Source organism: Quercus suber, unplaced genomic scaffold, assembly GCF_002906115.3.
Source record: "Quercus suber isolate HL8 unplaced genomic scaffold, Cork oak 2.0 scaffold_358, whole genome shotgun sequence".
NCBI lineage: Eukaryota > Viridiplantae > Streptophyta > Magnoliopsida > Fagales > Fagaceae > Quercus > Quercus suber.
The window spans coordinates 274,907-290,027 of NW_027069810.1; the positions used below are offsets into that span (position 1 = coordinate 274,907).

A 15,121-nucleotide genomic window follows, 5' to 3' on the forward strand; every position below is an offset into this window, starting at 1 on the left:
ATTGGACACTCGCTTATGAGGAAACAACTTGAAACAATTAGAGAGAGTGTGACCAAAATCACCACAATGGTGACAAACATAAGTAGTTTTAGAGCTACTCGGCTTCCTAAAAGGAGGTCTAACCTTAGAGGTTGACAACTTAGGACAATTTGGCCTAATATGACCAACAATATGACAATGATGACAAGTGGGGACAAATTCAGAATTTTTATTCAACCTAGGAGGAGTTTTAGACATAGGTTTAGAAACTTCAGCGTTAACATCAGAATTTTTACCATTGTCTATCCTAGTAATATTAGCCTTCAACTCTTCATTATTCCTTTTAAATGGGGGAACATAAAAATCTTTTTCTTTTGAGTTAGGCTCAACAACAAGTTTGGCACTAGTTAAATTTTCAACTTCAGTTTTAAATTCTAATAGTTGCTCTTCCAAACTCTTAATTTTGTCCACCTGAGATGAAATTTGATTTTTAAAATTCTCATTCAAATTATTGGCTTCATCCAATTTTGCAATCAAATCATCTTTTTCAAGTTTGACCTTTTTAAATTTAGCTTTTAATTTTGTAGAACATTCAAGAGATTTCATACAAAAATTATAAAGCTTGCAATAGGCATCTTGAATATCATCATCATCATTCAACATAAGATCATGCAAATCAAAACAATCAAGAGTTTTCATGACAACAGGGGTCAATGGATCAACATAGCAAAGATTAAAACCTAATCAGAGTGTGCCCACTCTGATACCACTTGATAAGCCACAAACTGAATGACCCCTTGTGATTTAAACCAATTAATTAATTAGTCAAGCTGTTAATTAATCAATTAATCATGCAAACACGTGAAAGCACAAACAAATCACCAAAAAACTAAATATGCAGTGGAAATTAAAAGACACGGTGATTTGTTTACGAATGGAAAAAACCCTTGCGGTAAAAACCCCACCGGGAGATTTTCAGGTCACCATTCCCAAAACTCCACTATTATCAAATCAAGTGATTACAAATAAAGGAATCCCAAGTACCTTACCAACCTACAGTTGAACCCTTACACCAATACTCAATTGGACTTGATCTATAGTGACAATTCCCCCTTTTGATGCATGGCTCCCAAGTACATGACTAACCAATTTGATGCGCGGATCCCAGTATGTGGCTTACTCCTTTGCACGAATCTCAGTACGTGACTAACTCCACAGCAACCCTTTGATTGTTGTAGTTGATTTGCAGCAGCTTTACATAGAAAAACCAATAAGATCTTCAATGTTGGTGCAAGAGACTTTGCTTAGTTACAAAACCCAAAGGCATACAAGAAACGCAGCAAGAACTCTTTATTTTGTAGGAAGAGGCTAGGGTTTCAAAAAGAAAACCTTTTGAAGCTCTCTACGGTTAGATTTTTCTTTTTCCCATCTCCTTTAAATAGGAGCTTAATGGGTTCTCCTATTCCAAATAGGTTTACACAAGCCTTGGGCTTTTCCTTGTCCAATAAGGATTTTACAAACCCATAAACAAATAGCCTTTTAGAATAAAACATTGCTGGCTATAATCTGAAAATTCGTAAGCTCGATCGATCGAGATATCTATCGACCTTTAATGAATCTTGACAAATTGAGATCTTATCGATCAGGTATCGAGACCTGCAAATTACATTTTTTCTTGAACAGTTCTTGAGTAGTCTTCATGTCTTCAATTTAACCATTTGTAATGATCATCTTGAACCTACTTAGATTTACCTAAATACAAGTAAAATGCGTTTTGTCAAAGGATATGCCAATTACATAAAAATATGTCTCCAACACTGAAGTATCGCGCAATAGAACATCATTTTATAATTGTCACAAAAACCTATCCACTCGATCTAGTCGACCATGACAGTTGTAAATCATAAAATCTCAGATTCAGGCTCACTGTAGCAGCAGCAGTGCAAGTTAAATGCAAGAATTATTCCCTTGTTATCAAATCACATATCGTTTGTTCATCAAATTACACCATACAGATATCAAGATAATCCTTATATAAGTAAATTTTATTAATTAAATTATCTATACTTGACTACCGGATCAAGAATCATTGGTAGACAAAATCTAGCTAGCTGCCTTGCCTTCCATTATAATAATTGGCAGGAACAGCTGAAGTAGAGAAGAGCTGCTAGCCTGCTATCTTGACTTGTGTCCATAAACAATTGCTTCAGCATCAGCTTAAAGCTCTAAACCAATCTAACTATGAATTCGTGAAGGACCTGGAACATATCTACTGCCATAGTTGTTGCATGTGTATAGCAACACTCGCAGAGAGACTATTCGGAAACAAAAACAAAGAAAAGAAAAGAAAGAAAAAGAGGAGGGTGGTGGATGGGACAGAGAGTGGCTTTGTTACACTCCAAACTGGACACACTAATTTTAATGGATTTTATTCTCAATGAGGGAAAACGAAGAATTATCCCTTTACCGCTGAAATGCATTTCAGGAACTCATCACCTTTTCCTATTTATTCTGAAGTAGGGCCTATACGATTCTCTTCCATTAAAGAAAAGAAAAGCCATTCAATATATCTTGTTGTTTACCTCCTCGAACATGAAAATGACATAGGAAGATGCTTCAAGCTAGAAACATCAAACAACTCCATAAACCTCTGATCTGTAACTCTAGCTTTAGCAGCGGCAAAACGCTGGTATCCATCAAAGACAGATGTCAGGCACCACCTTTGCAATTTTCTAAAGCGACCCACAGGACAACCAGTTCGGTGCTGGACAGAAAGAAAGGAAGCAACAAGTTAGAATGTACTGAAATTAAAATTAGGTATGGAGAGAATAGAAAACCAAAAATGCACATACCTTCCCTCTTTTACAATGAATTAAAACTGGGTGATTCCCTACATCTGCATTGTAGACAAGTAAAAGTGAACATTTGCAGTTACTAAAAAGAAACAACACCACAATTGAACAAGAAATGAAGTGTAAGATGTTTAAATGCTTGCAGTACCGAGGACAACTTTTAGTGCTTCACGAATCGTATCCTGCGGGATGTTCACAAAGGCTCCTGAATGAACAAATTTAGACATAAAATTGTTAAATTAGATATCATTCAATATATTAGAACTTGCACTACTCACATAATCAGGGGCAACCAAGAGTTTTATCTACTAATATATTTGTTACAAGCTCAATAATGACAACAACAAAATTATCAATCAGTCTAGTATTAAATAATTCAATTTGAAAACCCAAAATGCAATTTTAGCTCAGGAGTGTCAGAAGTGCTGGCATAAATTGATACACACAATTTAAACAACCATAGGATCACCAGCTATCTTATTGGTTTATATGAGGGCCAGCATATTATTATATGCTTATTACTGCACTATGTTTGACAAACTGGAGAGGCAGAGAGAGGAGAAGAAGAGAGAGTGGAAGATAAGTGAAAAATTCCATTCCTCTTATGCTGTTACAAAATCAATGAAAATTTGAAGGAAATGATTGATAAGGTGGACCCATTTTTAATTATTACATAATTTAAACATTCTGTCTCCTTTTTCCCCCTATTTGAACTGAAAGAGAATAATAATGGATTTGGGGGGAAAGAAAATCCTTTTATTTTGTTACCTCCCCACCACTTCTGCCCAACCAAACAAGAGAAAAGTCCTTTTCCCTCTCCCCCTTTCCCTTCCTTCTTCCCTCACCAAATCCAACCTCATATTGAGATAATTACCCGGTGCAAACGTTCACCATCTTCAGTAGTGTCTGCTGTCTTATTCTTCTTTATTAAGGAGCTCATACTACCAAAAATTACTTTAGAATTATTTTTCTCTTCCCTACATGATGATTATGAAATCTTCATGATATTACATCATTAATTATGGGCGTCACTTTTACCCATGCAAATCTTTTTACAAATTCATTCTGGGATATTAACTTGTACACTAACCATATCTTAGAATGGAATTCCATGCCAGGATAATTTGAAATATTAAGAAAACATCACTCAAAGAAGCATGTTGAAAAATTTGAGCTTGTTCTCAAATAACAAGGATATTTAGTCTCTGTAATTATTGTTTAACTATCATGTGTATGGTGCTCGGTGATTGTTGCTATCTCAAATCTCCATGGTACATAACCATGTTGAGTTTGTGGAAACTCTGACACTAGATTATTGAACAAATAACTGAATAAAGAGCTTTTATTAAAACTTAACTCTTTGAATTACAACACTTTACAAGCTCTGATACTTTGACTCACTAACACTAGTACTAGTGCACACCTCTCACTAGTCTCACACTAGTCTCTTACTCTAGGAGTCTCTCTCATTACTTCACATACCACCACATCTATTTATACTAGGTGTATGTTGGTTAGGAAACCAACTTGAAACTTCTAGCACCTTCCTTTTTATTGGCATTATATGAATGCCATTCTTCAACCTTGTAGGCTATTCTATAAACATGTGGTGTTTTACTTCTACATAGAAGTTTCTAGAGAATTAAAGAGAGATTGTGCAAGCAGTTCTAGAAGTTTATGAAGAACTCTAGAAATTTCTAGAAACAAAAGAGTTAGTATTGATTTCTAACAAACCGTTACAGACAATTGGATTTACATATCTAGACTTGTTATGTGAGAATCTTGGACTAGAGAACCTGAAAAAGGCATTCCGTGGATCAAAGGGTCCAAATTTTGGCACCAAGGTTAGCAATTACGCTCCATGTCCAAAGCCAGACCTTCTAAAGGGTCTTCGTGCCCACACAGATGCTGGTGGGATCATCCTACTCTTCCAGGATGACAAGGTCAATGGTCTCCAGCTACTCAAAGATGATCAGTGGATAGACGTGCCCCCTATGCGCCACTCCATTGTTATTAACCTTAGTGACCAAATTGAGGTATACCCTTATCTATATCTATATATATGAACCAAACCAATTTGTGTTAATAATTAATATCATCATAAAATCCCTCCCCTCCCATTCAATTCTCTCTAATTTTTATTTTTAGATGCAAGACATGTAATATATATATATATATATGTCTCGCTAAAAATGGAAGAGAATTAGAAGATTCAGTTTAAAATTCTTTATCATCTTGACAAAATTTTGGAGATATCTAACGACTACATATGATGCCATATCTATATAAATATATATATATATATATATAGGTCATCACCAATGGGAAGTACAAGAGTGTGATGCACAAGGTGATAGCCCAAACAGATAGAAACAGAATGTCAATAGCTTCATTCTACAACCCTGCGGGTGATGCTAAGATATGTCCAGCACCAACACTGGTGGAGAAAGAGACAGCTGAGAACAAGTACCCAGAATTTGTGTCTGAAGACTACATGAAGTATTATGCTGACCACAAGTTCCAGGCCAAGGAGCTCAGATTTGAAGCTGTATCTTTAATGTAACAGCTTAATACCGCATTTTAATTTCTAGAATAAGAAAGTATGTTGTCTGTTAAGGCCTTGGGGAAGTGTGACACTTCTACAAGCTTTAAGTAGATATTATATAATTTATACATGTGATGAGCTCTTTAAAAGGCTAATTACTTGGGAGGCTCTCTATTTGTTATTTGTAGAAAGCAACCAAAATTACCACCTTCTAATATCATTTAATGAGAATGATGTTTTATTGTTTGTTACTCTCTCTCTCTCTCTCTCATGTGGTGATGGATGGATCACAACGAAAAAAAAAAATTTAAAAATTGATGACTCCCTTCGGAAACAAACAAAATTGTAGTTCACTTCTCTAGGGAAGTCAGTGTTAGGTGTTTTGTATTTCAAATTCACTATTTTTTAAGTTTGTTACTCAAGAGAATTAACTGCTGGTGTGGTGTGAGACGTAATTGCAATTAAATATGAGATATATATATATATATATATTTTTTTTCTTTTTGTGTATGAAATGTGAAATAGTATTTTACAATACTTCATAACTGAATATATGTTATAAACAAAAGTGTATTTAATTAAAATTAAACAATAATGATACAAGATTGACAAAACAATTTAATATCTTTAATCAACTATAAAATGGGCAAAGTCACAAAACATATAATAACATAAAAGTTAAACATCTTTTTTCAAAACTGTAACCTACACTTTTTAAGAGATCTAAAGTCATCAAGTATTGAGTCAATAGTGAAGTTCTTAGCAATTTCATTTTCAATGTAGACAGCTAATTACATTTATAATTTATAATGCCATTTGGTATAGAATATATTGATTATTATAATAATAAATAATATATTATAAGGAATTAAAAAAAAAAAAAAAAAAAAATGTTACCTTGACCTCGGACTTTGTTGTCCTCGGACGTATGTCATGCCGTGGTATATAATATCTACTCGTTTCTTCCATACCACCCATATGATAAGAATAAAACTTTTTAGGCTGTCCTCGGATTACTACATGTTTTCGGATTGGGCCTTTGGGCCCTGAGCCTATTTCTGAGGATTACTATACCTTTTTTACCTAACAGGCCCCACAATAGTTTTTTTCTTTTTGGGTGGAAAAAATAGTACAAGTTGAGGATATAATATAACAAGTAAAACACAAAACACAATTTTGAAGATATCATGACCACCGCATACTTTTGGTGCAACGGTCACTCTACAAGTATAAGTGCTTGTGGGGTGTGGGGGGCAAGGGCCAGGGTTCAAATCTCTAGAAGGAAGCTTGCTTTTACACATATATACACTTAGATTATGTTAGAGTAAAATTTTTATCATGTAAAAAATATATATATATATATATATATATATATCATGTTAACTCGAATTTCCATCAGTAAGACTATTATTGTACGTTTCCACATCCAGCATTAATTACAACATCGTCTTCTATCATATATCTTTGTTATATGTTTTTCTTTCTTTTAGGTGGAAAGCCATATGTTTGTTTTACGAAAAGGAATTTATGATGATGTTGAACGTTTACTTTGAACAGCTTGTATCGTATGGCTAGGAAATCATTTACAATGATAATAATCTTAGACGCAATGAAAGATTGCTATCAAATACTAAATAGCGCTGGCATGTGGATGTGGTACACTAAAATTAGGCTAGGTTAGGTCATTGGTCATTTGTCAACAAGTTGTCTTCTTCCTGTTCTTTTTTTTTCTTTTTTTAACACTTTATGGCAAAGTCGTAGCTAGTGTTAGGTTATTTTATTTTATTTTTATTTGGAGGGAAACTGTCAGTAGACCTAAGGTCTATTGTTAAGTTTTAGGATTTTATCCATTGTAATGTCTTACAATATATTTATCTTGTTAATAAAATTTTTTTCTTTTTTTTTCTTTTTATTTAAAAAAAAAAAAAAGAAAGAGGAAAATGGCATGCTAGCGTTTATATTTTATATCTGATTTGTGTGATTTTTTTTTTTATTATAAAAAAAAATACTACTTTTAAGGTAGCATAGGGACTAATTAATAATTTAATATACTTATATATACCATTTTTTTTTTTTTTGGTAAAAAAAAAAAAGCATAAGAAGATGAGTACTTAAAAGTTATAACAATCATCATCCTCGTTTAATCACTTACCAAAAAATGTTTATTTGTGATTGCAAAATATATAATAATGTAAAGTTCTTACTTCTTATACACATTATACATAACAGTACTTACAAATGCAAACATATATAGTTATCTAATCTGCATATGATTGGAATCGCCATCGTTTATGCTGATTAGGTCGATCATATAAAAGAAATAGATTATGTATATATATGGATTCTAATTTCATATTTCGCTTTAAAAAAAAAAACAAACCGTTAGTCTTTATGAGTAAAATGAAGTGCACCCGAAGATTAGGTAGATATAGGAGGCAAAGACTTAACAAGTTGGTGCCCGTTGTGCATGCCACTGATTAGTGATTATAACATTAACAAGGAAAGCAAAAGCTACCAAGTAGCTTCGATAATATTCCTTCGCTAGTAAATAGTAATCTAGAGGAAGCCCTAACCTAAGCCTCTAACATCAAAACGACCATATTCAGCGGAAAAAAAAACACACATCATAATTATCATTTTTTAAATGATCATCATTCAGAATTTTCCTCGGAAGCAGAATGGCCCCCATTTTTGAATCCTAATTTGACCCCAAAATTTATAACTTGATAATGAACTATTTATTATGGGCCCGGCAAAATTTATTTCAAAATCTTGACCGCAAGACTAAAATAGTCAAATTTGACCCGAACTAGTATTAGTTTAAAACTTGTATTTTGCATAAGATCATTAATTATTTAAACATTCCAAGATGGCACAATGTGATAGGTCAAGAACAATGGAAATAAAGAATATCGTTAAGTTAATTAATAACAATGAAGTTTCCAGGCAACTGCCTAGATTTAATTGCCTTTTTTTTTTTTTTTTCTTTCTTTTTATAAAGTAGATAGGTCTGGTCAAACAAAACAAATATCAACCACATCTTTGTGATTAGAAAGAAGTCGATCACCTGAAGCCCAAGCTTTTCCTCTCTTTATAAGTTGACCTCTTTAACGTCACCACTTAATAAAATGATATTCCACTAGCCGCCATGACAAAAGTTGCCTAATCACATTGGTCAGCCTCCTTTGTGCTGCTTGTCTCCATCCATGCCTAAACTTTTTGAGAAATGTAATAAAACATGTTTTTCTTTTAATATTAGTTTTTTTTTTTTTAAATACTTAGTAGCAGTTGAATTGATAAGTTTTTATTACTTTTTTTTACTTATTTGAATTCATAATTGACTTAATTTTTTTTACTTATATATAATAACTTTTCATGTCGTCATTTGTGAATCTTTTTATAAACGTTTTGTAATTCTAGACTGTTGAAATTTTATACCCACTCAGTTTTTTTACCAAGAAATTTTAATAAACTTTTTTGTAATTCTAGATTTGTTGAAATTTTATACCAACTCAATTATTTTACAACCGAGGGTAGTTAGTCTAGTGATTAAGGGCTCACTCCTAAGGGTTTGGGAGGTGGAGGTTCCAGATTTGAATCCTGCAATAGGAAGCGCTTGGAAAATAACTCCATACTCTCAGTTTATGCTCACTAGTGTCTTCAATAGGGTTGAGTGTACAACTATGGCTCATTTGGATCTCCTACTCTAACAGGCCTTGGCTTAGTGGGTAGTGCCACTATGGTCACACCTAGGTAGAAAAGAACCCAACTCAGATCACCCCCTACTCATTTTTTAGCTTAAAAAAAAAAAAAAAAAAAAAAACAACAACAACAACAACAACAACAACTAGGCGACCAATACATGAAAATTTACCTCAGTTAAATCTTTATATGCCGGTTGAGTCTTGACAATAGAAGTTGGGAATTTTTTATATATTAAATTACACTTTTGACATTTAAAAATTGACACTATTTTCATATTGATCCCTTACATTATTATTGGATGGAGGGAGAGTAGAGGGAAAGAAGGAGAAAGTTTTAATGAACACTATTTGGATATTTTAACTTTTAAGGGAGGAGGGAAGGGTTTAGAGGGATTCTAAAGTTTCTAACCCCTCATTTTTAATTCCTTAAATTAGAGAGATTTGGAAGGGGTAGAGAGATTTTGGACCTAATCAAATATTTTGAATTATCTATTTTATTCTTCACCACATTATCACAATTACAATATATACTCTTTAGTTTTTACAAATGGTAAAAAATTTCTCACTCTCAGTTTTCTCTCACCCTGGCTGTCTCTTACTCTTCTCTTTCACGATTGTCTCTCTCTCTCTCTAGGTACACTAATTAAGTCTTGCTTTCTCTCTCTTGGGTTTCTTGATTTGGAATTGAGTTAATTTGGATGCATAATTCTCACGTTGATTGAGACATACATATTGTTAGTCAATAACCTTGAATTAAAGTGCTGCTAGGACTCTATGTGCACGGTAAATTCCCAGTACCTTACAGGTTTTTAAAAAAAAAATTAAAATCAGAAAAAGTTTAATTAGATAACTAAAAATCCGCTCCAAACATAGGGATAACCACAAAATTAAGCATAAGGCAATTACAAAACGCAATAAAGATTAACATAATTAAGGGAGCAGGCACCACCGCCACTTCTTGGCAAGTTGGTACCCGGTTATGTAAGTAACCTATTACTCGAGGGTTCGAGCCCCCGCATTTACCTAGCAAAAAAAAAAAATTTAAGGGAGCAGGCAAAACATGTACTCAGCATCGATACTACCAACTAACTTGTCGCTGGATATTTGCTGGACATTCTCCAAACCACATTTGAATTAATGTTGTCAATATTCGAGCAAATTGAGCCTGCAGGTTCAATTCCATAATATCTCATACTCTTAAGTGTAAAGTCTTACCCGCAATGACTCTTCCATTGGTGTCCCTACCCCATAATCCCTAAACCACCGTCCCATCCCGTGATATACCAACAAAAAAAAAAAAAAAAAAAAAAAAAAAAAGGGTACTGTTAATTGGAAGAATTACCATTAGATTAGCCAAATTGAGGATATATGTCATTAATATCACACATAGGATAGTACACAAAATTCCTGGACTTATGCTACATAAATTTTAATTACTGTATCCAAGGCTACAGAAATATAAAAATAATAATAATATACGACAATAATATATGTGATATATATATATATATATATATATATATCAAAATCCACCTTCCATTCATTGTAAAAAAAATTATCAACAAAAAATCTATCTTCTCTTATTCCATTACTCTAGCCATTTTCTTTTGGGGGGGGGGGGGGTTTGGAAATAACATGAATATCAAACATTTTTCAATTTTTACCCTTCTCATCCTTCATGTGTGGGAGTGGGACCTCCAGTAACTTGTAAAATTGTAAATAGACCAATATTGTATGTCCACATTCAAATAGAGGTATAACTGTTGATCTAAATAAATTTAATTATTTGCTCTCATTTCTATTCTAACTTTTAGAACATCTAAATAAGAGTAAAAGCTATCCAAACAAGGGAAAGGGATAACCATTCCCCCCCCCCCCCCCCCTTTCTCCCCAATACTCTCCTCTACTCCTCTCTCTCCAACTTCCAAACATAGTGTTAAGTTTGAGATTTTAAAAACTAGGTGACCAAATACATGAAAAGTTACTTCAATTATATATTAGTATGTCATGTGGATGACATTAATATGCCATGAGATGTTTTTGTAAATTATACTTTTGACCATTAAAATTTGAGATCATTATCATATTGATACCTTAATTTTGAGATTTTTCATTTTGATCCACCAATTTTGATTTCATTTTCAAAATCTATTAATCTTATGACTAATATGTTTGTTAATTAAGTATTAGCAAAATAATGTTGCTCTCTCTCTCTCTCTCTCTCTCTCTAAATGACCTAATTAGTCATCAACATTGACAAAATAAAATTTGATGGACCAAAATGAAAAATCTTAAATTTAAGAGACTAAAATGTAAAACATCTCAAAGTTTAAGGGATAAAATTATAATTATCTTTTCATTTCCCCCACTAAGAAAGAAATTGAAATTCATACATAGACCTAAATGAGATCAAACACCCATTTAAAAATAAAAATTAAAATTATAAATAAAAATAAATAAAAGAGATCAAACACGTAGTCTCACTGTCAGTAAAAGTGGAATGCTAGTTAGGCTAATAATCCACTGGCGTAGAAGTCAGGGCTTCGAATTTTCTTTTCTTTTTTTTTTTTTTTGGAGGGACAAGACATCAAAGCTTTATTAATCATAATGGCTATGTCAGCCTAAATTAAATGGTAGATGCATGGTGGAACATCCTCCATCCACATTGAACAATCAATAATATTGGCAGCTAATCTCACCAAACTGTGAGCAACTTTGTTACCTTTCCTCTTTGTATGAGAGTGGAGTAATTTTGAAAACCATCTAGTGATAGGGGTATTTTTGACAAAGACTTAATGCTCCTAGAAGCACCAAGTGCCTACAGGTCCGTCAGCTTCATAGAAACGGACGAATGACCCAGAATGATCACAACAGTGAAAATGACGATGCCACAATAAACTCGACGGGCACCTTTCTAAGCCGACGAGAAATCCTCAGGTGAATGAAGTCTATGGGCCGACGGGATGAAAGGGCCAACGGGGTGAAAAGGCCAACAGGTCCAGCGTGGCCTAGCTTGATCCTCACGAATACCCATACATGGAAACATCTTGCATAACACGCAAGATGAACCCCATTATTCACCCATATCTCTCTCATATGAAAAGACACCCTAAAATGTTGGAAACCTTAAATACCAGACCCTCCCAACAAGGAAAAATCCCTACTCCAAAGGGATTTTGATTCACTACTCACAACTATACAAGCACTAGACCTCTCTTTTCTCAAGTATGCCGAAAATCCTTAGCTCTTTCATATAGAATTCTTAGAGATTTCTCATTTACTAACTTGAATTCGGAGGGTTTTTGCCGATACCACACCGTGCTTTATTTTGGTCCTTCTGTCTTATTTCATAGTACCCATTGGTGTGATTTGGAGCTTACAACTCGCTGACTATTTCAACACATCATCATCTAGAAAAACAAACTTAGTCTTATAGTAACAGAGCCACCTATAAGAGCTTTTACCACTGTCTTTGAGTCACCTTCAACTATGGCTCGATCAACACAATCTCCAGGGGAATTCAAGGGCTCTAGTTGCTACAAGTGCTTCAATCTCCACTGCTTGATACGCTGAAGGTAGTTGCTATGCTAGAGAAGCGATGACCAACCCAGGTTGTTACGGACTACAACACCTATCCAGATTTGTTAGCTTCGACAAAGGTGGCCTCATCATACAATTTAATTTAAGAAAATAACAAAGAAAAAAATGACTTAAATGTATATGATTTTGTGGATGAATAATGTACACATGACGTCCAAGTTCATAAAAAAAAAAAAATAATTAAAAAAAAATTGACGTCCAAGTTATAACGTTTTTTATTTTTTTCTTTACACAAGATACTTGTGACAACTTCTTTAATACACCCATCTTATGGAATTTTTTATTTAAACACTTTTACCTTTGTTGATAAAATTATACTAACCCATTGCATGTTCAAGGCTGAGTCTAACTCCTTATGTCTTGAAAAGACAAATGTCATTTTTGATACACTGGACTAAGGTGATTAACCCACAGGACTAGAGATGAGACTAAGACTGAGACAACGATTTGTTGAAGACACTGTGCCCAAATCAAGGAAAGCAATTGTACCTAAGAAGAAAGAAAGAGATATTCATTTGAATAGCCTTTAAGAGATAGGGGATAGGGGGTGCTAGAAGCCTAGGTCCCAACAGAGATATTTGATATTGGTTTGGTGGATAGAGTCTAGGTCGCCAAACCTAAGCCCCCAATAGAGAGTATGGATTTCTATGTCTCCAATTACCCTTTCGATCTCAAAATCTACCTTATAATCCCTACACACACACACTAGCCTTATCACACGTGCTTTGCATGTGCAATGAGACTTTTTCTTTAATTTTTTTAAACTTTTTTTGATACAAGATAGAAATTTCACTCTAACTTAATCTAAGTGTATATGTATATAAAGCTCTTTCCTGGAGACTTGAACCCTAACTCTTGCCTCTCACACCCCACAAGTACTTAGTGAAACAATGTTTAAAAGTGAGATAGAGATAGAGTCCTAATTTTTAGGATTTTTCTTTACGTGAGAGTTGATAAAAGTTTGAATGCCTAAAACTTAGTAACTTAAAAAAAAAAAAAAAAAAAAAAAAAAAAAAAAAAAAGGTAAATTACTCTTTTAACCCGTTTGTGTTTTAGTTTTAAAATTATCTAACTAAAAGATAAGGGTATATTAGAGAGTTAAAGAATTTGTGTGAGGATATTTTAGTACACAAAATGATGAAACTCCAATAGGAAATCCTCTTATTAATAGTACTAGCATGTAATCCATGCAAACTCATGAATGCATTTAAATTAAACACATTTTTTATTATAAAAATAAAAATAATTATTCAAATTATTTAAAAAAATAGCATGTGACACATGTATACATATGGACGCATTTAAAATTAAACACAATTTTTATCATAAAAATATAAATAATTATTCAAATTATGTTTTTAAAAGTAACATACTTAGTCACATATTAAAATTCTTACCCAAATTTAATACTACTTATGATCATTTTTTTTTCTCATTTTTAATAAAACAGAATGTGTGGTGATCTGTTGTGTGGTGATTTTAGTATATGTGATTAGTTTTATATATATATATATATATATAGTTTATAAATATTGAATTCTTAGCATTTTGCACTCATTAACTCACTTAGCACAAAGATTAAAAAACTTAAATGGACACATGACACAAACTTAAGTGGATAATTATGGTGTGGTTCCTACATAAATTTAGACATATGGCACAAAATTGGATTCTAATTTCAAATTCTAATTGAACTTTCTCTGAACTTTTCCTATTAATATATATATATATATATATTTTATCTAACATTGTATACATTCATTATATAGGAAAAATAATGAATTAAATTTAAAATTTTATATTTTATATTTTATATTTTCTAAATTTAGATGCATAAATTTTCATGTAAAGATAATTGGAATACAATTAGAACCTAATTTTGATTCTTAGTTGAGATTCCACTTTAATATATCATATATGATTTGTGAGTGAAACTGAGAGTCTCATATAGCATTCGGAGGCCTTTTCGGTTGCCCAGCCACGTGTGTTTCGTTGGAGGGATGACCTTACTAGGCCGGGTTCTTTTTGGGGCGTTGCCTCTGGAACTCAACATTGGGCCACACGGTCCAACGGCTACCGGTGTACTTTTAAGCCTACAAAACTATTAAAGCTAAAGTCTAAGAATCACGATATTGGTTGAATAAATATGTAATACGCGTTTGATGTAATAGTTTTGATTAATAGTTATAATAATAGTTGAAATAAAGTAGTAATTATTTAGAGGTAAAATAATCATGTACTCAATGATGTAAATTTAAAGATATGGAAGCAAAGTCACTTATCTTTGTATGATTTATAGCTCCAGCTGTATAGCATCAGTGAGCTGGTAAGATTCTAGTGGAATACCAGCAATAGAGGCTAGTTAAGCTTGTCCCTCTTATGATATATTTACATGAGTTTAAGCCTTGGTTAATAGTTGTAATAGTAGTTGGAATAAAGTA

At 33.0% G+C, this 15,121-nt stretch overlaps 1 protein-coding gene and 1 long non-coding RNA gene across 2 annotated transcripts; one reads left to right on the forward strand and one right to left on the reverse strand.

The window, feature by feature from the left end:
- Positions 1–1,926: 1,926 nt before the first annotated feature.
- On the reverse strand, positions 1,927–3,407 carry LOC136061861 (uncharacterized). Its single transcript, XR_010623714.1, has 2 exons — positions 2,980–3,407; positions 1,927–2,875 (listed from the first exon to the last, which is right to left on the reverse strand). It is a non-coding gene; the product is annotated as an uncharacterized LOC136061861 (long non-coding RNA).
- A 992-nt stretch (positions 3,408–4,399) lies between these two features.
- LOC112025434 (1-aminocyclopropane-1-carboxylate oxidase 4) lies at positions 4,400–7,678 on the forward strand. Its single transcript, XM_024058104.1, has 4 exons — positions 4,400–4,417; positions 4,574–4,867; positions 5,143–5,379; positions 7,631–7,678. The coding sequence occupies exons 1-4, from the start codon at positions 4,400–4,402 to the stop codon at positions 7,676–7,678; spliced, it is 597 nt and encodes a 198-aa protein (XP_023913872.1).
- Positions 7,679–15,121: the final 7,443 nt, after the last annotated feature.

Bases quoted from the DNA above. Each gene is read 5' to 3' on its own strand.
- LOC112025434 (XM_024058104.1), top strand. The intron at 4,868-5,142 runs GTATACCCTTAT...ATATATATATAG, and splicing joins ACCTTAGTGACCAAATTGAG to GTCATCACCAATGGGAAGTA. The intron at 5,380-7,630 runs GTATCTTTAATG...AAACATATATAG, and splicing joins AGGAGCTCAGATTTGAAGCT to TTATCTAATCTGCATATGAT.